At 39.5% G+C, this 27,488-nt stretch overlaps 1 protein-coding gene across 3 annotated transcripts in view; it reads left to right on the top strand.

The window, feature by feature from the left end:
- The window catches only part of SLC10A7 (solute carrier family 10 member 7), a 205,498-nt gene that overhangs the window by 823 nt on the left and 177,187 nt on the right, over nt 1–27,488 (top strand). For all 3 annotated transcript variants that reach the window (XM_090036352.1, XM_090036351.1, XM_090036350.1), the window contains exons 2-4: nt 5,349–5,431; nt 12,942–13,078; nt 18,449–18,524. In XM_090036352.1, the coding sequence (XP_089892478.1) occupies nt 5,349–5,431; nt 12,942–13,078; nt 18,449–18,524 (296 nt within the window). The remainder of the gene's footprint in view (nt 1–5,348; nt 5,432–12,941; nt 13,079–18,448; nt 18,525–27,488) is intronic.

The following is a 27,488-nucleotide window of genomic DNA, read 5'->3' as shown; positions in this document are numbered from 1 at the left end:
ATTAAACAGTCCAGCTAAATAGTTGGGCAGAAAAAAATAATTTCTCCAACTATTTAGTTGGTTTAATAAAAGATATCACATTTCCCCAGAGAATCTTGTCGGCCCGTGTCCGTAGACCAACATGGCTACAACTAATGCCCCTGAAACACAGAAGCGTGTGCTGCGTGTAAGCTGTACAAAAGCTTTTGTGCCCCCAGCATCTTATGAAGTGATGTTGGCCATATCTACAGGAGACGCTTTACTGCAAAGCAACAGACTAATCTGTTGCGCAGTAAAGCGTCACCGTCTGCATGTGTAGACTCTTACTGCACTGTAAGTTTGCTACTGGCATATGCAGATAGTAAATTTACTGCACAGTAAAGCCAAATAGCATTAATTGCATGTATAGATGCACCCCTTGGGTTGTAGTGTGTCAGTGTTAGTCTGAAGTCAGGCAGAAGGCAGGGGAGATTTGCACCTTTACGGACTAACTGAACAACACACAGAGAGAGAAAGCCCACAGGCTTTTGTGCACCCAAGCATCTGATGAAGTGAATTTGGGTGCATGAAAGCTTGTGCTCTTTCTATATAACTTTTATTTAGTTAGGCTTCCAAGGTGCAAATCTCCCCTGCCTTCTCACGGGCTTCAGACTAACATGCCTAACTCCCTCTCCAATCTTCACAGGGTCATTCTTAGTTTTGAATAGAAGGTGATGCCCAAGGGCTATGTTAAAAGCTGTTGAGCATGATTGGGACTTAAGATGAAGATGCATAGCACAAGCTTTCATGCCCCCAGCATCTGATGAAGCAAACTTGGGTTGAAGAGTGTTGGTGTTAGTCTGAAGTCAGGCAGGAGGCAGGGGAGATTTACACTTTTGTAGGCCAGCCAAATAACATGTCTAAACTAAGTTAGATATGTAGAAAGAGTGCAAGCTTTTGTGCACCCAGGTTTACTGACTATCAGATGCTTGGGTGCATGAAGGCTTGTGTGTTCACATGTTCTCTGTCTCTCTGTATAAAAATATTTGTGTGTGTGTGGTTTAGTTACGCTATAAAGGTACCAGTCTTCCCTGCCTTCTGCCTGACTGCACACCAGCACTAACATTTTTGGTTCACTTCATCAGATGCTGGGAGCACAAAAGCTTGTGTATAACTCAGAGCTTGCCTATACAACTTATATGTAGCACAAGCTTTCATGTACCCAGCATCTGATGAAGTGAATTTGGACTGAAGAATGGTATCATTCATCTGTGTTAGTTTGAAGTCAGTTGGAAGCCAGGGGAGATTGGCATCTTTATAGACTAGCTAAAGAACATTTATTTATAGATAGATATATAGATCTATATAGGTATATATAGATGTGTTTGAATATAGAAAAAGCTCATAGCACAGTCTTTCATGCACACAAGTTCACTTCATTGGATGCTTGGGTGCACAAATATGCTCTCTGTCTTATTTAGCTAGGCTATAAAGGTGCAAATCTACCCTGTCTTCTGACTCATGAAGAATGCCTTGCATTTAAAACTCTCCCAACTACACAGCTGGTCCCAGAAAAGGTATTCTTGCTTTAAAAAGAAATCCTTGCCTCTTGCATTAAAAACTAAATTCCATCAGGCTGCTGTGTACTTTGACTGTACAAACTTAAATGAGGGGCTCAGGACTTGAAACACACCCACTAGGGTCCATGCTCTTGTTCAAATATAAAAACAAAATTGATGTTGGCAGACATTTAGTTGGAGATGTTGGAGTGAAATGTTTTCTAATTCTAATAATGGTTTCTCTCTTGTAACAATGCTGCATCTTGGGAAGCAGTACTTTTGTATACCTTTAGCAGAGTAGTTATCACTCCAAGGTCATCTCCCACCGTGTATTGTGAAATCTGGGTTGGTAAGAGGCCCTTGAGAGAAGAGGAAGCTGCAAGATTCAGCTTTCCTCACTCAGGTTTTAGACTTTAAAATGTAAACATGGCAAATCACATTTATTCATTTCTAACATAACCCAAGAAGAATCCTTTACTGAATTCCCATCTCTGTCATAGGTTGGTCTTGTACAAAGATTAATAAGGTAGGGTCCATAATTGAAAGTGTTTAAGAGTATGCATCTCTTACTTGATTAATAGGGATGAAAATCAGGTTAAAATCTGTTTTGAGCATGGTTCTGCTGACTTGGTGAAAATAATTCCATTAAGAAATGCCTAAAAAGAAAATAATTGGAGTTTAATATTTGATTGTCTTTCATCCCTGACCCACTTGAGAGGGACACTGACTGACAACTTGAAATTGAGTTAGAAGTGATTTCAGGTACTACTTCTACCCCAGATGGCTCTTATCAATATTTGTTGTTTTACTATAATACATTTCCATTTTTTTGTGTCCTCTGTTGCTTCCCTATGAACAACAGAGGAAACTGATTTACTATACAGGGGAAATAGTGGAACTGAGCACATAAAGTGTGTTGTCAAATGTATAAAGTCAACAAACTGAATTCTTTAATCTTCTCAGTAAAGGAGATTAATACGTTACTTGTAACAATAGCAGGTGAAACATTTGGTGCTTTGTTTGTTTTTTTAATTGATTGCATAGTTTTAATGATAAATATTGCATACCCAGTAACGCCTACTGGTTTGTTTTGGTTATAGCTACAAAGTCCAAATGCTCAAAACTTTCCAAAACATCCACTTTTTATGGTAATTTTCTCCGTGGTTGGTCTCTGCCTGAAGGTGAATTTCTTTGCATATATAATATGAAAAAAACCCCAATATTTCTTTAACTGTTTTCATAGGAAAAATAGGAGGAAAAATCACTTCCCTCATTTTAAAAGACAGTAGGGCAGGATACCACCTTAGAGACTAATTGGTTCAGAGAGTCATGAACTTCCATAGGCAACAGCTATATGACTTGCAGGCTGTTATATACAAAACCCATGGTCCTCTGAGCCAATTAGTCTCTAAGGTGCTTACCTTCGGCTTGACTTGGGACTAACATGGTGAAACACCTTTCTCCTCATTGTAAAAATATTCCATACATAGTTTTTAATTTTTTTAAAGAGCTGAAGTTTGGCAGCAGACATACTGTTCTCAAGGAATTAGTACCTATGCTTGGCTTCTGGAGGAAGAAAAAAAAGTCAAGTCTTAAAAGCATTGTAAGAACAATTTCTGAGCTGTCTGTGGCAACTAAGGTACTAATCCTGCATTGAACTCAGTGTGCAAAGTCCTTCCCTTGTAATTGCATTGGAAGTAAAGCTCTGCATAGGTCTGTAGAGCCATCAATACTGAGTTTCTTGCCTTTTTTAAACAACCTAGTGACGACTCTTCTTGTATAAGCACTGAACTTATTCCTGCCTAACTTGATTACTGCTCAATTGTCAGGGTTCGTTCCTGGGACAACAGAAAACAAAACCATCTGTAGATCCAGCCACATGATCTCAAGCTACTCTTCCGCCACTTACTGCTTTAAAGTTAGAAAGACATGGGAGGAAAAAAACATAGTCTTGGGAGGGAAAGGGTAGGAGACTTTGTGACTTTTTGGCCAACAGAGCCATAGTGCAGCATGTCTTGAGCTTTATTTGGCAGTAGAACAGACTTCTAATGGTGTCTGGTGTTTTCCAGCTGCAATACAAAGCTCATCTCTTTAAATGTTTTGTTGGCTGATGAGAGCTTATTTCATTCCTCTTAGAACATACTCTTTATAAAAATCTTTGCAAAAGAGATTGGATGCCCCATTGGATGTTCCTAGCACTAGACAAATACTTAATCTTCCTGATTCTAAAGTGACGATCACTTCATAAGTTCACATAGTAATGTTCAGGTCGCACAGTTTAAAACCAAGTGATAGTAAAAATCAGATTCCAGCAGTACCAGATGAAAGACATACTGGGCACATGTAGCCATGGTCTCTCTCTGTTTCTTATCATACTGTATTATATGCTGTTCTTAGAAAAGATACAGAATGTGCAACAAAACCAAATTCTGTAGCTTCAGCTTTCATTTCCACACTTGCCTTGATGTTGTGTTTTATATAGAGACTTCTTTTTACAGTTCTAGTATCTCACCAAGCAAGGCCTATATGAAAGTAAAACTTGACTAAGGCTGCAGACAGACATAACATTTGTTTTGGGATAAACCATTTTATTCTAGGACAAGGTACAGTTGTTCAGACCCCTATGTCTGTTGTCCCAGGATAAATCCTAAGAAGGTTCACTGGGTAAGAAGTACTAACAGTCTATCACAGGGCATCTGAATGTGCGTTGGAACAATTTTCCCAGGATTGCATCATTGAATCAGAGGCAGAAAGTTGCAGTACATTCACTCATTCATTAAACTGTGACTAGAAGTATGATGTGTGTACATGCCCATCCAGGATATTTTTGTTGCAGGACAGGTGCAGGTACAAGTTGTCTAGAGAAAAATGCAAGATCTTTTCCTAGCCTCAGAGAGAAGAGTTGGGCAATCAAGCCTAGCATCATACTCCCTCTGAATGAACATTATCCAAATCTATTGCATTCAGCTTCTCCAAGACCATCAATGTGTGTCATTCATGCACAAGAACAAAAAGGATCTTCTATTTTGAATGATAGAAGAGTGGCTTGTTTGTTTGGTTGCTGTAGTTTTACTTAGGACAGATGATTAATACTAAATGTAGTATGAAGTAAAAAAAGGGAAAAATAATTTTGCATTTTAAAATAGGATCCTTGTGCTCAGTTCAGGTATTAATTTGATCAGAACTCCTATTACTAATATTTTCTTTTGACAAAATTAACCTGATTGGGTAGTTACAAAAACAGTTGGCTGTTCACTGCAGTTCATGTAGGACTTGATCATGCAGCCCCGTTAGGGTTTACGTGGAACTGTATAGTCACTTGAATCCCTTTGTGGAGTGCAGCTTGCTTTCCTCCAAGCTGCCAGCTGGGCCTACTGGCTGGTGCAGGTGGGGCTGGGGTGGTTCTGAAACCCCTATGGGGGAAAAAAAAAGAGTTTAGTCACTGCATTCCTCTGAACATATGGACTACAGATCTCACAAGGTCAGTCCAAGGGTGGAGGAAGGTTCCTTATTTGCACTCCGTCATGCTGTGTACACACAAAAGAGCTGTAGTAACAAATAGGTTTTGATTGTGCTGGCATATTCTTCATTACACCATGTCTAATCTTTCTCTCTCTCTCCAATTGCTTATGAGTCTCGTTTTTTTACTTAAAATATATAAAAGAGTGATGTTTACTTACAAAGCAAAACTTAAGTTTTAAAAATTGACTTTAATGATCAGAATTACTCCAAATATGCTGTCAATTACTTTGATTTCTTATAACTTTCTGTACCCTTGTCTGTTTAACACTGGTTTACTTTGCTTTTTGTTTTTGTGTTTATATTTTTTAGGACCCTTGAAACCAGAAATTACTATAACTTACATTGCTGTTTCAGCCATATTCTTTAACAGCGGACTCTCGCTAAAAACTGAGGTACTGTAAATGATACTCATTACTTCTTTCTTGTTTTAGTTTCAAAGTTTGTGTTGTTCTTGAAAGTACCTGACTGTAGCTAGAAGCATGATATTACTAATCTTGGGGGTTGATGTAGTTGGTAGACTGATTAATAGAGAATATGTGAAACTTACATGTATAGGGTATAACCACTTTATGTATTTAGAATAACTTCCATGAGATTGGGGGAGGAAATGAGAAGGCAGAACTGAGTGAAAGTTAGTGAAGGACCTCTAAAAGACCCTTTATAGCTGTGGAAAGCCCTTAATAGGTCTTTAGAGGGATTGAAGTGCAGAAGTTCCTCATGAAACTTGCATACTTCTGGAAGCCATAACAAGGGTTTAGCATCATTTCCAGATGGGGCTGGCTGAGTGTTAGGGTCATAGGAAACTAGGGCTCAAAAGATTCTTGGGAGGTCATCTAGTCCAGCTCCCTGCTAAAGCCAGGATCATTGATGACTGAACAATCCCAGTCAAGTGTCTGTCCAACCTTATGTTAAAAATGGTTGACATTTTTTAGATTCTCAGCTTCTATAGGCAGCTTGTTCCAATGTTTGACCACTCATACTAAGAAAGTTATTGCTAATCTCCACCCTAAAATTCCTTTGCTGCAGTTTGAGGCTAAAGCTCCTAGTCCTGTCCCTCTGGGTCACAGATAATAGTCTATCTTTCTCCTCTTTATAATTACCCTTCAGGTATTTGAAAACTGTTATCCCCCTCAGTCTTCTTTTTTCCATACTAAATAATCCAAGTTCTTTCAGTCTTTCCTGTTAAGTCATTTTCCTCGCTTCTAATCATTTTTGTCACTCTCTTCTGGACTTTTTATAAATTTGTCCACATCTTCCTTGAAGTCTGGGATCCAGAACTGGATACAGTATTCTGAGTGATATCTCATCAGTCTCTTATAGAGCAAAATAATCACTTCCTTTTATTTGCAAGTGACAAACAACCTACAATGCTGTTGACTGTTGTTTTGCAACAAGAATACACTGTTGGCTTATGGTCCACAATAGCCTGTAGGTCCTTCTCTGCAGTACTGAAGCCTAGCTAGTCATTCCCCATTCTATTTGTGCATGCACTGTGTTTACTGCATTCTAAGATGATGTGCCCTTCCCTTTTTAACATGGGGGAAGACAGCCCCTTGTCTTAGAATCAAGTACGAGGGTGGTGTTGGGGCAGGTGGATGTTGCAGCTCCTGGTCCAGCCCTACTCCAGCTGCTTTCTGCCCCCTTCCCCCTGCCATCTGCCCCCTGAGCCTCTTCTCTCCATCTTCACCCTCCGCAGAGCCTCTGCTCTTCCGCCTTTCTGGCCATGTGCATGCTGCAGTTGTGTGCATGCATGTGGCATTTACTGGTGACATTATTGGCTACACAAGCCAAAAAAAGCCGATGAACATGTCATGGGAGATTGTCAAAAGCCCTGCTAAAATCAGGGCGTATCACATCCACTGTTTTCCCATCAATAGTGCTTGTCACCTTATCAGAAAAGGAAATCAGGTTGGTCAGGTATGACTTGCTCTTGATCTGTGCTGGCTGTTCTTTTTTCTCCTTTATGTGCTTCAAAACAGATTCCTTGATGGTCTGCTCCATAATCTCTCCAGGTAGAGGTCAGAGTGACTAGTCTGTAATTCTCTGGAACCTTTCTCCTTCCTTTTCTTGAAGACGGGCACTATATTTTAGGGGTGCACCAATAGAGATTTTTTGGGCTGATACAGATGGCCGATTTTTAATGATCCATATTGGCTGATACTAATCTGATTGCCGATATACCGCCTGGCAGCATGGGGAGCAATGTCTGTCTGGTAAATCTGATGGGGAAGGGGGGAGAAGGGGCATGGGGTGCAGATTGAGGTCCCCACAGTGAGGGAAGGAGTGGGGCTGGGGTAGGCGCTGCTCAGTTAGGGCAGGACATGGAATGGGGCTACAATAGATTGTTCAGAGGCTGTGGGGCGGGGTGGGGGAGCATGGCTCCCACCACTGCACACACCATGGGAGGGAATGGGGGGGCGTGTGCCCCAGGATTTGCATGCAGGTGAGGGCAGGCTGCCACTGCAGGCTGGGGCCAGAGCTGTGCCGAGCTTTTCCCAGTGGGTAGGTTAAGTCATGCTGTTCTTGGGCTTGTCAGTGGTGGCACTGGGAGTGGGGCTGTGGGGTGTGGGGGAGCTGCAGCCACCGCAAAATTCATTGTAGCCCCTGCTCCCAGTGCTGCCGCCGCCTCCCCCCACCATGTCCCTCGGACAAGCTGCAGCTCTGACCTGTGCCCTGCCCTGGCTGGGCAGTGCCTGCCCCTGCCACACTTGCTCCCTTGCCACAGGGACCTCAGCCTGCTTCCCCCATGTCCCTTCCTTCCCTCACAACAGACTGATCAGCTGGATGCTGCTTTCCATGCTGCTGGCCTGCGCTGCAGCTGCACACATACACGCGGCATTATTGGCCACCTCAGCCAAAAACAGCCGATTACCAATGCTGTCAATTTTCCTTATATCAGTGCGAATCCTATATAGGACCGATGTATTGGTGTACCTCTACTATATGTACCCCTTTCCAGTCATTCAGGGCCTCACCTGCCCTCCACAATCTTCTCACCTGACCTCTAAAGATGGTCAGTGGCTCAGAAATGGTGAGTAGCTCCATGATCCCTGCTGATGAGGCTCTATTAGCATGTGAGTGTAGTATGGCTCCATGAGCTATCCGTGGATTGAGAACTTTTTCCTGGAGCATTCTTTTATGTGATTCATGGATGGATATGTGGTTCATGTCCTGATCCTAGTGCCATGTCTGGGCTTGCCCCTGTTTCAACTTTTGCTTCCTTCTCTTTTTTTCAGAACAAGGATTAGACTGAGAGTCTCAATTTAAGGGAGTTCATCAGGCCAGGTTGCCTGTGGTGCTGTGATAATTGGTAGAAGTGCGGCTGTTTTCTCTTTGCACAAGTCAGATGGCTTTACATTAAAGAAAAACATTACATTTCTCTGCCAATGTAGTCACCTGGTTCCTTTTCCGTTTGTTGACTGACTTGAGCTGTTTATTAAATAAGATACCTTAAATAGCTTTGTGTTTGCCTCTAAAGTAAGCATTTTAGCTGTAAAGTAGAGAGAAGATTTTGCATTTTAGCTGTAAAGTAGAGAGAAGATTTTTGTGGGTACTTTGAGCCAGGATTTGAAAAATGTACTTGCTGACTCATCTTTAAGCCGGCTTTTGCAAGTTAAAGCTTTTATTTTTATTTATTTTTTAAAAAGTTTATAACCCTAATGTTGTTAAGATAGTGCTCCAAATGGGGACCAAGTTTGAATTGAGGACATGCTGCCTGAGGGCATGTGCTTATGTTTATGGTCACACTTGTGCCCAGATATGGCATCATTGAAATGAGTAACCTTGGACCATTTAATTACTGTAATTTGGAACTCTTTTGTTGTGAGTGGAACTGTTAAGAGTTTATCAGTTTCATCCTTCTATTAGGAAAAGTAATGCTAGGAGAAGGAGGCAATTGGAGTTTTTTCATAAGGAAGAATACTCAAAAGTGGAAATTGAGAAATAGCATAGGGAGTCTTCTCCAAGGAACATTGAGTGTCTTGGGTTTGGAGAAGAAATAGAAAAATTCCATTTCCCCTTTGGTTGCTTGAATTTGTGAAGATTTGGTTTCATAAGGCAGTTGCTAACTAGAAGCTGATCAAATCAGGATCAGTTGGTATAAAAAACAGTGCCTGTTAGATGGGCTGGTAAATCAGCTTGGTAGAAGGCCATTAAGAATCTGAGCTCTTTGTATGAAGTATCTGGTCTGACAGAAGACCTTGTTTCTAGGAGCTGTTAAATTCTTAAACGTCCCAAACTTCAAAAATCATTTTTAATGTACAGCTGGATTAGCAGTGAGATACTCTAGGCCTATTTTATTTGTTCTTTCTAAATCCTTCTGTGGTTTGAGTCACATGAGGTGTAATCTAAAGTTGGTCATACTGTATCTCTTAACCAAGTCATTACTGATTTAATGCTATCAGTGCAAGTTGTTTCTCCTTTATTTTAATATTTGATGTGTGTGTGCATGTGTGTACTGAATATATTCTATGAAATTAAAAAATACAAGTTTTACATTAACAATGTGCATATTTAAACTAAACATCTGGAAAGTTTAGAATAACTTGCATCAGTCAGTGTTATTGGGAAAACACAGCTCATGCTCAATAATATGTTGATATGATTCAAAAGTATGTTGCAGAACAGTTGGCAGCTTGCTGATATAGTCTGGAATAAAAGTAAACAGAAGTCACTTTGGTTATATTTTTGAGGCAATAAGTCTGTGGTCCCAATACACAAAAGGAATGTTTAACTTGACGTTGCCATGGTGCCCTCTCCCTTTTTCACTTATTAGCTAGTTACGGCTTTTAAAACAGCTACCTTATGCAAACCTCCCCGCGGACCTAGAACTTAAAACCATATTCATGAATGTCTGTTAAATACAGGGGTGGGTAAAAATACAGCCCGTGGGATGGACCCACCCTGCCAACTGACTGGTTCCAGCCCACAGCTGCCCCCACAGTGCTCTGCGTGAGGCTGAGGCCTGCCCGCTTCTGCCAGGGCAACCCACACTGCCAACCCAGCCCTGACGTCAGCCAGCACAGCTTCCAGCGGGGCTGTTCCTGATGGTGCTGCAGCCAGCTGGGTGCTGCTTTGCGTGCCTTGCCTCCAGCAGCAGCTCCTCCTCTTGCTCCTGTCTTTGCTGTGCCATGTGCTCCAGGTGGGCAGGGAAGAAGCTTCAGCTGGAGCGCGGGGGGCTTCAGCTCCTCAGCCACCTTTTCACCTGCTCCACCTGCCCCTGGGTGGCTGCTCATCTCGCAAGGAGGGCAGAGTGGGTGGAAGGCAGCTGGAAGCTGGAGCCAGAGCTCTGTGCACTGAAGCAGGAATCACCCAGATGAAACTCTTTCCCCTCTGCCCCCCTTCCTGGAGCAGTGCAGCAGGGGAAGGACCAGGGGGCCATGGGAGGATAGGCAGGGCTGGATGCAGGCATGGGCAAACTGGGCAGTTGCCTGGGGCCCGGACAGAAAGAGGGCCTGAAAATGGTAATTTAAAAGTTTATTATTATCATTATTTCTGGAGAAGGGGGGCCCAATACTAAAAGTTTGCCCAGGGCCACCAGGAGTCTAGGTATGGTGCTGAGGTTAGGGGTGTGTGCACAGATTGGCACGGGTGCACAGGAAGTGGATCGTGGCTTAAAACATATTTAAGACACTGATAATTTGGGGTATGTATAGCTTGTAACTCAGATAATCTCTTTTCTTCTCCTTTATATCTGCAAAGACCTATATCATTAATGTGGCAAAATAATTCATTAAAAGGAAAACTACTGAAAACTGTATGGTATTGAAATGGGAAATGAAGCTTATCCTACATAAATAGGTCGGCTTTAATTTCCACATTGTGTTTTATTTTATTTTATTTTTTTAAAGTGGATGTGACATTGACAACCAGAAATTACGCTAAGTATCTTACACTGCTCAGTCAGTGAACAGTTGTAGGACCAAGCTTTGGGGACCTGGCAAGAAGGAAGAAAGAATGTGCAGATGTATTAAATGATTATCTTTGCCACTAACTACTATATTTTTCCAAATCCAAGATGACTTCAAATGTGAGGAAGTCCCTCAATAATAAGATTCTATACATGGACAATTATATATTTTTGGTTGAATGGGGAGAGACCCTCATCTTGTATTTGATATGATAATCTTTCATTCATCTTTCTTCTTCTTGTTGAAGAAAATATTAAATAGTGCACTGTTGACTCATATTCAGCTTCCTGTCCACTGTAACGCTCGAGTCTTTTTCTGCAGAGCTGTCACTTAGCTAGTTGATCCCAAGCCTGTAGGGATGCATGGGATTCTCCCATCCTGAGTACAGGACTTTGTACTTGTCCTTGTTGAACAAAGGCCCAGTCCTCCAATTTGTCTTGGTGACTCTGAATCCTAGCCTACCCTCCAGCATATCTACTATTCCCCCCAGCTTGGTATCATTTGTGAACTTGCTTATGGTGCAATCCATCCCGTCTTCCAGATCATTAATGAAGTATTGAACATATTGAACAAAACTGGCCAACAATGTTTGACTTGAGCGTCATTCTTAAAGCTTGTTTGACTGTCTGTTTCCTTTATAAATTGTCTGTGGAAAAGGGCTACATTTCAAAATTGAAAACTTCAGTACACACATTCCATTACCTGTTTTTGAGGAAGTGCAATTTTCTTGAACATTGACAAAAAGTAACATTATAAAATGCATACTGTGAATACCATGTCGACTATGCATATACACTTAAGTAGATGGGTTTTTTTAAAGTCAGTCTTGCGTATCTGACTTAGGCAGGTGAGCAATTCTAACAATAACTTTCTCATAAGATTTATGTTATCCTTCAATGAAGTAAACATTTAAAGTGATTGAAGGGAATTCTGCTGTTTTGAGAGCTATGTTGTTTAGTTTGTTCCTTCAAATATGGTATATTCATCTCAAAGAGGTGGTGGTCTTTCAAGACTTTCTCAAGGAAATTCATATATAAATCTGCTGAAGGTTTTTTGTAATACAGCAGAAAGATCAAAATACAAGACCATAGCTAAGTAGGTAATAGGCCATGTAAATAATGCTTTACCATCTGTATTTATTTTTGCAGCATCCAGTTACATTTTACTCTTTCATTTCCCTGAATGTTCTGGCTGCTATGTGTTTGTCACAACCTCAGTATTCTTTCTGGGCAGTGCTTCATCAGCTTACTGAGGTCTTTTTGTATGAATTTGCTGCAGTAATTTCTGGTGCACACTGTTAGTATTTAAGCACATCTTTTCTTCCTGGTATGCCAAATAAGTTTTTAAGAAATGGCACTGAATGGCTTTGTTTTTTCACTATAAAAACCATGCTGATGATTTTTTCTGCATTATAAGCCTTTTAGTGTTGGTACACAGAAGACTTGTACAGTTGTTGGGTTGGTCTCAGCTTGGGAAAACTTTTAAAATATTCACTTTGTTGATAACAGTAGTTTACTGCCCTTGCTACAGGCACTCTAGTATTAGTGGTACAACTGTGGGGAGGGAATAAGGGCAACCACCCAAACACCAACTTTAGCAGGGATGGTGAAAAGAAGCACAATTGCTGCAGCAACCAGAAATCACGGCATCTGCTTTGCTTCGGGCACCCGGCTGCATCCCTACGCTACTGCCTGGTGTAGATAGTATGTCAGCTTATTTGTTAGTGGTGATGGCAGTCAGGTGCCTGTCTGTATTAGAGCTTTCATTGTGGGAGATGAGCTGTTGTTAACAATGGTAGGGACATTTGGAGTTGTTGTTTTTTTTAAAAGCCTAATAGTAAAACAAGCCTTAGTTTTAATGGGAATTACTTAAGGGGAGAATAGGCATTCCGACAAAGATGCCTCTGACATGTATTTTTTTCTTACTATTAGCACAAAAGTGAGCTTACTTAAGTGTTATGACTGCAGCTTCCTCTCTCTTTCTTGTTTTGCAGGAGCTGACAAGTGCTTTGATGCATGTGAAACTACATCTTTTTGTCCAGATCTTTACACTTGTGTTCTTCCCAACAGCAATATGGCTTTTTCTTCAACTATTATCAATCACACCCATAAATGAATGGCTTTTAAAAGGGTATGTTTAACCACATTGGAGTGAAATATATTTATGGCTATTTTAAAGGTTGCTCTTCCAGTAATGTATGTTTAACAGTTATGTAGTAAAGAGATTTCACTGTGCACTAGCATGCTTTGACACTTGCTATTGAAAAAGCAGCACACACAAGATTATTCTTTCAGAATGAGGGTCTTGTGTTTAGAAAAACTTGTCAGCTAATTTCCAGTGTACAGAGCTTGCTACTGAACAGCTTTCTGTTTGACAGCAGGCTGTTGAAGCTGCTATGCTAGTTTTTAAGAAGCATGAGGAAAAAGTGATTAATGCAGATCGACTTAAGTCTGTGAACCCATGTAGTATGTATGTCTTGTGTGTGTGTTTTTAAATGATCTTGTGTATTCAGCTTCACGTTGTACATTTCCAGATGATTATTCAGTATTTATTTTTCAGCTGTGTTACAGACTTTTTGCTTTGTGAAATGGTCCCAACATTATGAGTGACACAGAATCTTAAAGAGAAGACTCTCATTTATGAAACAGCAGTATTGTCTTGCATATTAATACCTTTAGATTACTGAGATTAAGGATGAAGAGGAACAGCTTTAATTTACACTTGGTGATTCAAGGCTACTGTGAAGATGATGGCATTGGCTTTGTAACCAGCAAGACTAATGCTTGGTTTTCCTCATAATTAGCCTGCCAGTAATCTTCCCTAATTCTTAGTAGTCTTGATTGCTAGACTACAATGTACAAGGAGTTTGATCCTTCTCTTCCCACCCTCTGCATTGCCTTCTCTCTTTCCTGCTGCGTTTATTTGGATTTAAGGGTTATATTGTCATCTTTATGCATAGGCACATACATGTGATACCATAATTATAGTGACTAAAACTTACTGCTTTTCATGAATTTCACATTTACGGCTATTTTTATAAAAGTATCTATTGGGGTTTTTTAAAGCTTAAAAATGCTTCCAGTTGTGCTTCCAGTTGTCCAGTTGTGTTTTGATTTATTTTTTTGTGTTGAGAGTGTTTTAGCTTTTATTGCAGTTAGCTTATTGTGTGGGGATTTCATACAAAGAACACTCAGATTAGTGAATTAATGCACAATAACTTTAAAAGGGTGTCTTCTATTATCAATACTGCCATTCACGAGACTGCACTGGCAAGGTGCCCTTGTGAGTGAATCCATGCACTCAAAGGGGAAAGTTTAGTGGGAGCTGCAAGGAAGGTGGGGAAAATCAAAACCACTGAGCTCTATCTTTACTTAGACAAGCACACACCCAAAAGAAGGTTTGAGGTCTTTTAATAGCCAGTTTAGCTCATTCTGGAGCTAATATTTCGTGCTCTTTATGATGGAGCTTTCTATGTTGAGCTAAAGGAGAATGCAAGGAACCTTCTAACTCTATGTAAAACAGGACAAATTGCTGCCTTTATGCTCTTGTGAAACAGCTCTACTCTTCAGAAGCATTACAATACCCCGTATAAAAACAGAAGGGGGTAGACAGAGGCAGTGCCTTAGCCGCTCCCTTTACTGACTGATTAGTGAAGCTTAAGGGAGGGGATTAATAAAAATGCTCTCAGCCAAGGAGTGTAAATGTAGACATGAGCTGCCAGAGGGATTCCTGCTTGCACTTGCCAGAGTGCTTCTTGCTGTTCCTCCTGAGACCCTGTACTCTGTGCTACTCTCGATACAGGGAGGCACCTGAAAGGTACAGTCGAACCTAAAGTTCTTTGCAGTGCTTCTATATTGAGTTCATGAATTATTTATTCTCTAGTCCTGGGTAGCTGTTTCTTTTGTGGTAACAGCTATTTCTTCAGTTGTACCTTTTTTCCATTTTAGATGAGAATAGTATTGGGAAGTCCTTTTTGTTTCAAATGTTATTTTTAGAATTTTTAGAGGTAACAAATTACAGTGGCAAGAAAGGAGGTAGAGGATGTAATTATAGTAAAATAGGCTGAAACCTCCATAAGTTACTCTTAAATTTCTTTTTTCTCAGATCATTTTTAAGTTGATAGTATCCCTTTAAAAGTAAGCTGAAGAAGTAAATGCCTGCAGAGATTCACTTTTTCCACCTTCAGAAACAATTCTGTAGGTGTGTAGTACTTATTAGGGCTGTGCAAAGCTTCAGTTGCTGATTTGATTCAGAGATTCAGCAGCTGAATCTCTGAATCCGAATCAAATCAGGAGACTCATTCATCTCTGTATCGAATTGGAAGCCTCCGATTTAATTCAGAGAGAGTCAATAATTCAGATGTAGACATAGTTTTATGTTTTTTCTACAAACCTCAAGGTACCAGGTAGCTTGTGAATGCTGAGATGATGGACAACAGAAGCATGGGGGGTTTCCCTGTGTGCTTGGCAGTGGACCAGAAGCACTTCGGTCCACTTCTGGGTCCGCCTCCAGAGTGCACATGGGAACTCTTCCTCCCCCCCCCCACTGGCTTGGTGACTGGTGCCTCCTGGGTCTGAGGGAGGACCTAGGGTTGCCCCGTGGCTGGTCGCCAAGCTGGAGAGGCTGCAGGGGAAGTCCCCTGTGCTCTCGGTGGCAGATCCAGAAGAAGACCAGAAGTACTTCCAGTCCACTTCCAGGTCCGCCGCAGAGCATGTGGGGTGCCTCCCACCCCCCACTCCTGTGGGACGCTTCATCCACCCCATCATCTCAGCATTCACGAGACGTGCCTGCTACTTCAAGATATGTAGAAAAAACCTACAAAGCTGTATCTGTGGCTGAATCACTGATTTTCTGAATCAGAATCTAAACTTTGGATTTGGATTTGGCTGAATTGAATCGGGGCAGTGATCTGACTCTGCAAATCGAATCACTGTCCCCTGAATCGGGCTGAATCGGAATCAAATACGGCCTGTTTCACATACCCTAAGTACTTATGGTAGCTTTAACATAAAAACATACAGTGATCTAGTCAGAAATATGGTTTTGTTAGTTGCATAACTAAAGTCTGACTGCAGTGCATTCATGTAGGGTAGTGGTTTTCAGCCCGTGGTCCGCAGACCCCGGGTGTCCGTGGACTCTGTCTAAGGGGTCTACAAAAGATTACTATGATCAATCAAAAGTATATGAATGTCCACATTTACAATTCAAAGGGGTCTGCACACCCATTCAAAATGTTTTAGGGAGTCCGCAAATGAAAAGGTTGTGAAAACTGTTGGTGTAGGGTTACCTGAAGCATTTGAACCCAAGACAACACTACCCATAATACCTACCTCTACCACTTGAACTGGTAAAATATTCTCTTAGTTGATGGTAATAATTGGATAGTAGAAGAAGATGTGACACACACCCTTGCTAGTGTGCTACAGATTGCTCATATACAGCAATAAATAATATGGTATAGTTTGTGTACTATTTATGTGCATATTTTAACACAAGCTTGATAGAAATGCCTGTAAATATATTTTCCAGTTAGCATCTAGCATACTTTTTATAGATGGATCTGTTCATATGAAGATATCTAGAACTATGTTTCTGACAGTGATTCATATAAAAAAAAAAATGGGAATCACAGTATTGTTGTTGAGGTGGTTACAAATCTTGTTTACTAAACCTTTCTTTTTTCACAAAGCAGAAAATCCCCTTCCCTTCAACCAAAATGACTATTTGCACACATGCATTTTAAATCTCTTGATATTTTCTCTTTTAGCCCACATCTTTCATCTTTTGCCCTGTATCATTCTAGGTGGAAAGTTGCATGTACTAACTGTCAAGAAACCTTTTAGAAGAGATTTATAAATTCAAGAAACTGATGCGGGTCCAGGGGCATTGGCATTCTCAGGTGTTTTTAGTTTTTTAAAGGTCACCAGTGACTTGCTAGCCCCCACTTGCTAGCTGGCACCCCCCCTCTTCCCAGGCCTTCCTATATTTCCCCCCTTTCTAAAAATAGGTTCAGGTGGGGGAATGTTGAATAGTCCAAGTTCCCTCTGTACTCACTGGGAGCTGAGGGATACTTGGTACTTCAAAGGAAGTGCTCAGAACTTTACACAGTTGGGTCCTTACAGCATTGTTTCTCATGGGTTAGTTTCCCTTTCTGGTGGCTGATGTGTGGATACCGTTTATCTATTCCTTCTAATTCTGTGGATTTTTTCCCAGTATTCTCTAGCATTGGCTACTAGCAGATCCATGACTTTGTAATATAACATATTTTTGTGCTGACTTAATGGTCATTTTTAACGTTACTTTTTAATATTGCATTCTTTGAGTGTAAACGAACACTGCAAAATATAGAATAGATTACCACTGGACACTTTTTCTTTGCTGAAATACTGAATCAGAAATTCAAATGATGTAGTTTCAATAGAACTCATTTTTGTTTAAAAGCTACTCACTGTTTGTGCTTTCTAGAACTGCATCAAGTCCTGATGAATATGAGTCTGAACTTATGCTATGTATCTTGTCAAGTTAGGGACACTAATGAAGTTTCCAATTCCCAATAGCTAAGGTTACATGCTGAAAAATCAACTTTAATTCTGATGTGATGCCTGCAGCATTACATATGTAATTTAAAAATTATTGTACATGGCAAAGGTTGTCATGATAACTGAGCTCAGGACACTTCATTTCAAAACACAGAGCATGCTATACATTGTTGGACATGCTAGAAGCACTCCCATGGAGATCTGCCCTGCCCACATGCTCCTGCCCCTTGCAAATTGATTGTTAAAATTGTCAGATCATTGCTTTTGGATGCATGCACATTGCTGCTGTCAGTCTAAGGTGTGCGTATCAGAGAAGTGCTGAGCATGCAATACAGACCTGTAATATATACTTTCAAAACATACAGAAGGAAGAAAATGATTTTTGATTAATGGAAGTAGACAAAATGGCTAAGAAAGCAGATGTTCATCTTAAAAATATTTGACAGCTTTTCCTAACACGCAGTAAATAAAATTCCAGTTGTGTGCATTTGTGTTTTTACCTAGAAATAAAGAGGATAGTATCAACCTAAATTAGTAAACCTGATCTCTCCCCTGAGGCTTCCTAATAGTCCACACTTTTAAACTGTTGTAGCTTATATAAAAAAATATAGATGCATCTTATATTGTGTATATTTACCATAATATAGGTAGTATCAGCAAACATAAATAAATGAAGGATATAATGCTTAGAAATGGTAAGTATTATGAGATGCATGTTACAGCTCAGGAAGCTGAGTCAAATAAAGGTTGACTGTTTTATTCATGGTCATAGAGCCATTCACATGGCCAGTAACAGTCTACTTCCTGTTGCTTTGCTGTAACTACTAGATGGACATCACTGGGTCAGGGGTCAAATATGTGATATATAATTGTTTCTGAAGAGGTGTTCAGTAGCACAGTATTTTAGACTGTATAGTGATTTGTGATTGGCTGTGAATATATTTCCTTGTTTTTTGTTTAGTTTGCAGACAGTAGGCTGCATGCCACCTCCTGTGTCTTCTGCAGTTATTTTAACCAAAGCTGTTGGTGGAAATGAGGTGAGTTTTATTTTTCTGCTATTTATTTTTAGTATGTTTTTACAAAGAACATTTTCTGCGATGAAAATCATGAGGCAAAACATCTTCGTCAGTCCTTCGCAGTCAAGAATGATTGTCTTCCAGGATTGTCTTATTTGTGTCTGAAGATAACTGATGAGGCCTATCTGGGATCAATAGACTCTACTGCAACTTGGACATGTGTTTCTGTGTGGGGTGGGTAGCAGTGGATTATGCCAAAACATATAGTATAGCAAAACAGATGTGGCATACTACTAAGCTTATAGAGACTCTGAAAGTATTGATGCTTTGTTGGTATGAAATAAGGGAAACAAAGTGTTTTGTTAACGTGCTGGTAGTGGTTAAGACAGCAAATCCTTGTAACCACTGAGACCTGTGGTGAGACCAACTGATATAAATATATCTGTCTCTCTTTTTACATTGTATTTCCTCCTCCCCTACCACATGTACTCAACTGTTTTGTATTGATTAAATCAGAAGTGGTGAGCTCTCTGGGGCAGGGACCGTCTTTGGAGGGATTGTGCAGTCTCTCATTCTGAGACTGCTTCCTGCCTGTGATCTTTTAGCACTAATGTCAGGAGTAATTGCATTTTTAAAAGTGCCTGTATTTAAATATTGTTAATCATGTTGCAAAGTCAAACTCTCAAAAGAGAGGAAATTCCAGAATTCTGGTGATCTTCTGGAGTGCATTGTGATTAGTCTATAATTGTATCGCCAGATATAAGGTTTTCTAGAGGACCCCTAGTGGACAAGACATGATGTTTAGGAAGTGAATTAAGGCTTGGCAATTAAGCTCTTTTTTCTAGGGTTTCTGTTTTTCTATTGCAGAAGTTGACAGGTGTGTTCTGGATCAGATAGGGGAAAGAAATAAGTTAAGGGATAGGTCTTACAGCTAAGGCAATTTAATTGCATGGTTGGAGCCTTCAGATCCACTACACAAATTTCTACAACTTAAGCTAAGCGTAACTGATCGCAGTAGTAGGCTGTCAGTTTCTGTATGGACCTGTGTTAGAAGGGGAGTTGATGAACACTTTCAGTGGGCTTCTGGATATTTACTAACACAAGAGTAATGGTGAGACTCAGGAATCTCGATTGCCTTCCTCAGATCTAGAGGTGAAAATACTCTGCTGGACCATAGATTTGACTGTCCATCTCCCTGTCTGATCTCTTCTGTCTTGTCCTTGTTCCAGTTCTCTTGTGTGTTCCTCCCTAGTAACATAGCTGAGGGTGCAGGGCAGGGTGAGATGCAAAAATAGTTGCTGCTGCAGCTGATGCTACTCTGTGTGCTGCCTCTGTCTGGAGTACAGGGCTGTGTGTTATGCTTCTGTTCCTTCCCCACTTCAGCACCTGGTCTCTTGCAAAGTGTAGGCCAAGACTCCATTCCCACAGCAGATTCTTTATTTCAGTCTCACTCCTGGCCAAGCCAGATCCAGTATTTTCCCTCCCCCCCAATGCTGCTTGTCCAACCTCCCGCTCCTTTCCTTCAGCCTTGCCTATCAGTTTATTTGCTCTAGCCAGACACAGTCTCTTGCATTCCCCAAGTCCCAAGGACTGGGCCCCTTGTAGCTTCCCCCACAGTCTGCCTCTGGCACACCATATCAAGGCATGGGTTTAGGGTTAGGGTGTTTTTAGCACTCTGGCCAAAAACATTGTCCATCCCTGATCTTGAGGACAGGAGAGAGAGTATCTCTGGTGTCCCATGGAGGTAGCAGCTATAAGGAATATATTGCTCAGCCCCCACATCTTTGGCTGTGAGTATGCTTAGTTGAGGTGGAATCTTTGGATAATTTAGCTTCCAAACTCTGACGGTCTCTAGGGAGTATGTGCAGAATGATTTTTTTTTTGGCAACTTGTAGTTTGACTGAATTTCTGCTTTTTTTTTCTCCATGGAACAGCAAATGGCCTAGCTTTGATGCAAGCTCAGTCAGATCAGCAGTGCTAGATTCAACTGATAGGCTATAAGAATTATTTTTAACTCATGCAGAAAAAAACCTTTTTCACCTAGTCTTACAGAAATCACTTTTCAGTTGTGAAGTTATTGTATTTTAATACCTGAAGTGAACCAGAGCTGTAAATGCCTATATTGTAATTTTGATTGTTGACTGTAATCCCTCCAAAGCTAATGTTACTTCATCAGGTACTGCTTCTTTTCATGCAGTTGACAGATTTTTCTTAAGTGAGGATTTGAAAGTTTCAGTCTATTTTCTAGGAGTATGCAGTGGCATGGATGGTGGAATGCTGCAGTAAGATAGAAAAAAACTTGAGGTGGCCAATAAAGGTTTGAATCTCATTGGCATTCAACAATTAAGTAGAAAAACAGCTAGCTGTTTGTCTTAGGAAATACTGTGCAGTGTGGGTTAGCAGAGGGAATACTCCACCCAAGACTCAGCATTCCTGCATTCTGTTCTTGGTTTTGCCATTAACTTGCTGAATGAACAAGTCATTTTACCTCGTCTATGGAGGTAAGGGTACCTACAGATCTGCTTGTGGACAGCATTGCATGCGGTTCTTAGTTCTGCATGAGGGTAAATAACTATTTGCTAAAATAAGGAGATAGCACTGTTAGGCTAGGAGCTGAGGATTTTTCTGTACATCATTTTGAAAACTTCACCATGAAGCAGTGATAAAAAGGGAGGAATTCTTGTTCGTTTTTATTCTGTTTTAAATTAGTCTCTGATAGAAGGCACAAAAATGATTTACTTTGGTTGATTAGGGAAGTGAAGTTAATATTGAAGACAGTTTGGGAAACTAATTGAATTGTATTCCGTGATTCCAAATTTCTTTTTGGACTTGTAGGTACAAATGAAGGTAAATTTAAAGACCAGACTCAGTCAAATGCAGTATACATGTAGCTGCATAAACAAGTGACGTTTAATAGTGAACTTTAGACCCTACTCATATTAATTTATTTCTATTTTGGTTTGAAAGCACTCTACACTGAAGGAGAGCTACCACAGCTCAGAGTATCCTTGAGGTACCTTTTAAGAACACAATAACACAGGAGTTAGAAAGCCCAGCCACACACCACCAGATCACCAATCCTGTGATCCCTATAGCTTGAAATACTCGGTGTACTTTCCCAACAGACATCCCACAAACTTCACTGTCTTCGCTAAACTGACACCTTTTGCATACAGCCAGAAGGTCACCCACTGAAGCTATTTCAAACTTTAGGGGTCAGAGCACTCCAGAGAAAACAAACTTGTATGCAGAACCCTCTGCTAGTAGTGCCCTGTGTTTCTCCCTCTTTATAAAACAAACTGTTGCTGTTTGCAGCTGGGATTTTCTAGCGGGAAGGGAGATGTTCTTTCAGGTAGATGGGCTTGGTAGGGGATGGCAGAGGTATGAATTTAGGGTCATTTGCAAGACTAATTTCAAGTACTAACCTGAGTTTTGTTTTCAGCTAATATCTGTATGAATGAACTGTTCACATGAGTGCTAGCAAAAGTGAGAAAAAGAGGTTGGACATGCAAAATCAAAATGTAATTTTTAATTTGGTGATATTTCCTCATAATCTAGCTGTACCAAATAATTTTAGGAACTCTCTTGATAGTGGGAAATGCTGGAGAAGGACAGTCCTATAACTAAACTACAGCACTGAAAAACCTGTTTTTCAATTGAAGAGACCTGTTTTAATTTCCAGCTCTTCCAATATGCCAGACTCCCAGTATGACCTTGGGCAAGCCACTAAAGGCCATATTTTTAAAGGTATTTAGGTGCCTAATGATGCAGATAAGCATTTTGTGGATTTTCAGGATCCCCTAGCAGATGCCTAACACCAACTGAAAATCCCATGAGGCACCTATCTGCATGTTTAGATGTCTAAATACATATAAAAACCTGGTCCTAAATTATTCTGTTCTTCTGTAAAATTTACAAACATTGCAGTATATTACAAAGACTGATTCATAAAAAGGGTCTTTAGACAGGAGACGCTGTAAGATTGCCAATTATTATTACAGGATGTTTAGAAGGCAACTAATTTTTTTTTTTTTTTTTTTTTGAAGAAAGAAAGGATAAAGAGAAGAGTTTGAAAATTAGATCTGTAAGTCCCTCATCTGTGTTTGGAAAAAACACAATTTGAGATGACTTTTATGGGCAGTGTAATGACACATTTGGAAAAATATAGCATACTAGGCAGAGCTGGGATAGAATTGTAGAGATAAATCACAATAGACAATCTGTGTTATTGAAGAATACTTCGGCCCTTAGCTACATCATGAGAGGAAATCATGGAAGTAATTTTTCTGCAGTTAAATTGTAGTCTTAATAACTCTCTTGATTTTTAGTCAGGTTGACTTCTTATTAATTCTTCCTGCATCTGGGTGTACTGCACCTGCCATTTGCAAAATTAAGTGCTGTATACATGAGGCAGAAGATTTGTAAATAAGAAAGAAGTTAGTAAGAGCATTCCTGGAACCAGATACTTGTGGGGAGAGAAGTAATGCTTTTATTTATTTATTTATGGATTTTATTTTAAGGGAGAAATAGGCTTTCTGGAAAAGATTTGAAGGGAGGGAGAATAATAACTTGATACAGACAAAAACATAAAATAAAATGAACTGCATATTTGTTAAAACCATTAAAATAAAAGTTGCAGTAAACAAACACTGGAAAATTCCTGTGGTCTTTCTTTTTAGTAAGAACAAAAAATGAACCTGAACAAAACTGTAAAGTCACAAATAAGCTATTGACTTTTCTAAAAATACCAGAAAGGTTCTTTGAACTGTGTGTATATATAAACATTAACTTTTTCAAAAACAAAGTACAGTACATTTAAAGGAAAGTGGAAACCCAGATTGGTTGTTTTTTCATGTCTTTATGTACCAGTATACTGTGCAGTGTCTAAAAACTTTTGATACTAACTCACAAATATTACATAACACAATTATTTGAGAACTGGATATAAAATATTCACATTTTAGCATTTGGCTTCCCCTTCTAGTTAATGTTAATTCACATGCCTAAGATGACTTGGAAAAGTAATTTTTGGGTTATATTTACAATATGTGTTAAAGGATAACCTTTGTGAGTGTATATGTTGGTATAAGTGATCTCGTAAATTTTACATTAAAAATTGACATTGCAAAAGAAAATTACTTAATGATAATATGGTATTTATTTATTTTTCTTTATTATTTTTGTCCCCTTAAATTCAAGAAAAAATCTCTGCCAGTTTCTTCTAGGTTAAAATATGAAAGACCTAATTTTGTTCCCAGATAAGCACATGGCACTTACCCATATGCATTTCCCTGTGACTTCAATGTATCAGGCAAGATTTGCCCTGAAGGGCTTTATTTGTGAAAATTAGCAGCTAAGCTGCATTCTTTGTAGACATCTGCAGCAAAGAAGTGTGATCACAGATTGTGCATATACACAGAAAGGGTCTACCATTGATGTATAGCTATGGTATTCTGCTATTTTCTCATTTTCTAATTCTTTATAAAACTTAGCATAATTTCTTTTTATGATCATTACTGTATGGTTGGCAGCCCAGAGGTTGCAAGTTTGAGGCCATAGCAGAAGTGCTCATGGCATGGCCTGTCAGATTCCAAAAAATCTGCAAGTTCTGCTAAATATCTTATTACAAGGACGCAAAAAAGGAAGGAAGGACTATAGAGACGTCTTTTATCAAATTATTTAACTGAGGCTCATGTTTTATTTCCTAAGCAGCTAGTTCAAAACCAACAACACAAGTAGTCCAATTTTTTTCAAAGTAGATTTCATTGCCACAGTGCTATCACTTCATCCCCTTAGGTAGTTCCTTGTAGTCTGTTCAAGTCTTGCATAACCTAAAGAATGTTCTTACATGTGCAGTTTTTTTCTGCCTTACTGTTCGCCTGATTTAACAGTAGTAACTCTAGTACAGATCCCTGGGATGCCCAATTGTTGACTGTGAAATGTTGAAAATTGACCTTTTTTTTAAATCCTTCTCTTGGCCAGTTTCTAATTGATGAGAGGCAGTACTTCACATCCTGTTTCAATATACTTTTGTTTATCTGGTACTGAGCAGATTCACCAGCTTGGCAATTTTTCATTCAAATGGCTGTTTATCCACTCTTATTCCATTTAACATAGGTAGCTTTCCATTTTGCATATTTTGCAGGTTTATCTTAAATGCTGTTTAGTGAATTTTATTGATTAATTTAGTTTCTAGGAGCAAATAAAGGAAATTATAGCCTGGAGCCCTAGGTCTGCAATATTGCTTCTTACCTTCCCCAGGGTCAGATCTAAGGCATGTTGGATTGGGACTTTCCTAACTGTATGAGAGTCCTCTATTGCAGTGCATTGTGCAGGGTATCTTACGAAGTGCACAGGAGCTAAGGAAAGAGCAGAGATGGAAAATGGCCTGTGCTCACCTGTACTTTGCCCTGGGAACACATTCTGCAACTTAAAAATAACAACACAAGAAAAAAATTGTGGTACAGCATAGGGGCCAAGAGTCTATTGTGTTGGACATTGTACCAACTTGTAACGAAGAGAGTTCCTGTCCTAAGGAAAAAACAATCTAAGTTTTAGACTATAGACTATGGGTAAATATAATAAGTAGGAAGCACAACCAAACAATGAAATAATGTTGGTCCCTTAGAACCATAGCACAGAATTTGCAGCATGGGGTATTGGCTCCTCCCATCCTGAAGAGCTCCCAGGATTAACAAGGTGCCTGACATAATGTAGTTAACTAAATATCTGTGTAAGGGCCTGAACACAAGACATGGTAACACCAAAGCATCAGTTTTATCCATTGATGTAGATTATACCAGCTCTTACAGAGTGCTTACTGCAATAGCTGTCATCACAATACTGTACTTTGACAAGGCAGGGGAACAAGTAATAACAGCTTGCTTGTCTTCAGCAAATGGCTATCCCTGGTTGAAAACAGGTACATGAAGCATATGCTAATGTAACTGAAACAGTGAAATATTACTGTGTTTTTTCCTAGGGGAGCTCTTTACTAGACTCCATACCAGGGCTATACATCACTTTTACTCTACTGGTGAAACTGTGGCTTATGTTGGTACAAGTATGTTAAGTCCAGGGCCTGTATTTTGCCATGTTCCTTTAGGTGCCCTGTGCACTGCAGTGCTGCCTAGAGTCTCCACAGTGCTGGCTTGTATGCTGCAACTGTGTTCGCTTCTGTAGGCTACACCAGGTTTAGTGAAGGGGACTTCAGAAGGCAGGCAAAGACTAGGAGGGGAGATCCTGACTTGGCTAAATACAGGACTTTTACATCCTCTTTATACTACTGCTGGCATGAAGGGGCTGGAACAGGGGTGAGGATCTCATTTCCTCCCTTGTTAAGACCTGCACTGATTTATTTATTTTTTTGAAGTAAACATTTTGCAACAACTTTGCCTTAGTCTAAAATTCATTTTTAGAGTATACAGGAGATAGGCAGTTTTGAGGTTAGTAAGGAGTGGCAAACAAAATCTATTGATCCTACTTAGGAAAAGACATTGAAAGGATAATTCCATGGTCAAAACAGAAGTATTTTTTTCTTGATGAGTCCTGTTGCCCTTCTGAGGTTCAGCTTTATGCTCCCAGCTGTTTCATCAGCACAACTATTTGAAAGGAAGGCTGCAGGAATGTTATTAAAAGGGAAAATGTTCTGTTCACTTTCCTGTACGAAAACATGTCCAAATTACTTTCACACAATTTTTCAAAGGAAAGGTCATCTTTGGTTATCATGTGACCTTAATTCTGTTGATTGTATATCCTCCAGTAAAATTGTGTAAAGTATAGGTTGTATTGCTGAACAATGTACTTCTCAACCAGAAGAACCATTATAATCTGGCTATGGCAGTACTGAATCCTACCATACAGGATTCCTGTAATTCAGTTTGTACTGTGCCTTAATGCTGGTTTAAAAATTGGAAGCCACATCAATATTAAAGATTAAACACAACATTTAAACTTTAGCTTGCGAAGTTTTAATACTGCGGAAGAGTAGAAACTTAATCACCTTGACTTATTCCTTGCAAATCTTCCATTTTTTCCACTGAACAAGAAAGAATTTGGCATTTGCCTGTTACCACCCATTGATGTTGGTGGAATTGCTTGCAGAATAAGGTACCACTGAATATGATTGAGTGAGTGACTGACTGTGGCCCTTAGTTTTATGATTGTAAAGATACAGTTTGTTTATAAATCTAACAGTAGTTAATATATTTTTTTGTCCTAAAAAGAAAATTATTTATCTGTTATATGCTTTTAAATAAAAATGCTGTAGCACCTTGAGTGGAAAAGGAAAATTTTCTCCTCTTAAGCGATGGTAACTCCTTTTCAAGGTAAGTTAAAGGAAATGAGTTAAAGAAGTGGAAAGCATCTAGTAAGAAGATTAAAATCCCCTGTAATTTGTATAAGAAGTATTCTCAGTGGATTTAGGCAAGGATTTTAGCATTGTCACTGAATGTCATCTCTGAACAGTGGCTTATAGACACTAGTCATTTTGTCTTTGTTTACTTTTTAAATTGCTGCTAGTCTCTACACCAAAATCACAAATTCACTGTGTCTGGGAAAATATTTTCATCACTTACGTGCAAAAATATTACAAGCAAACATAATAAGTAAGCAAGCATGTTTACTGGTTAGCTGCCAATATATAAAAGATAGAAATGTATAAGATTTGGTTTATTAGTTCATTTTCTCTAAAATTGTTTTGGGGTGCCAAATGAGTACAATTAGTAGTCTATGATTTAATCAAGGTTTATACTTAATATATTTTTATTAAATCAGTTTTTTCATTAGTACAGTTTAAGATTTGTTCCCTTATTATTGACATTACACGCTACACACAACATAATATAATATGATTCTATATAGTATGTTGTAGGTGTTATCAAAACCAAAAAACCCCCAAAGTTTCTTAAAACAGTGTAACTGAGAGGTTGTCCATATGAAAAAGACTTATGATTTAACTACGTGGGTGTAATTAAAGTGTACAAC

This window comes from Crocodylus siamensis, chromosome 2, assembly GCF_052110815.1.
Source record: "Crocodylus siamensis isolate JL-2025a chromosome 2, ASM5211081v1, whole genome shotgun sequence".
In the NCBI taxonomy this organism is placed as follows: domain Eukaryota; kingdom Metazoa; phylum Chordata; order Crocodylia; family Crocodylidae; genus Crocodylus; species Crocodylus siamensis.
The sequence above is the reverse complement of the archived record's forward strand: the minus strand, read 5'-3'. Positions and strand labels throughout refer to the sequence as shown.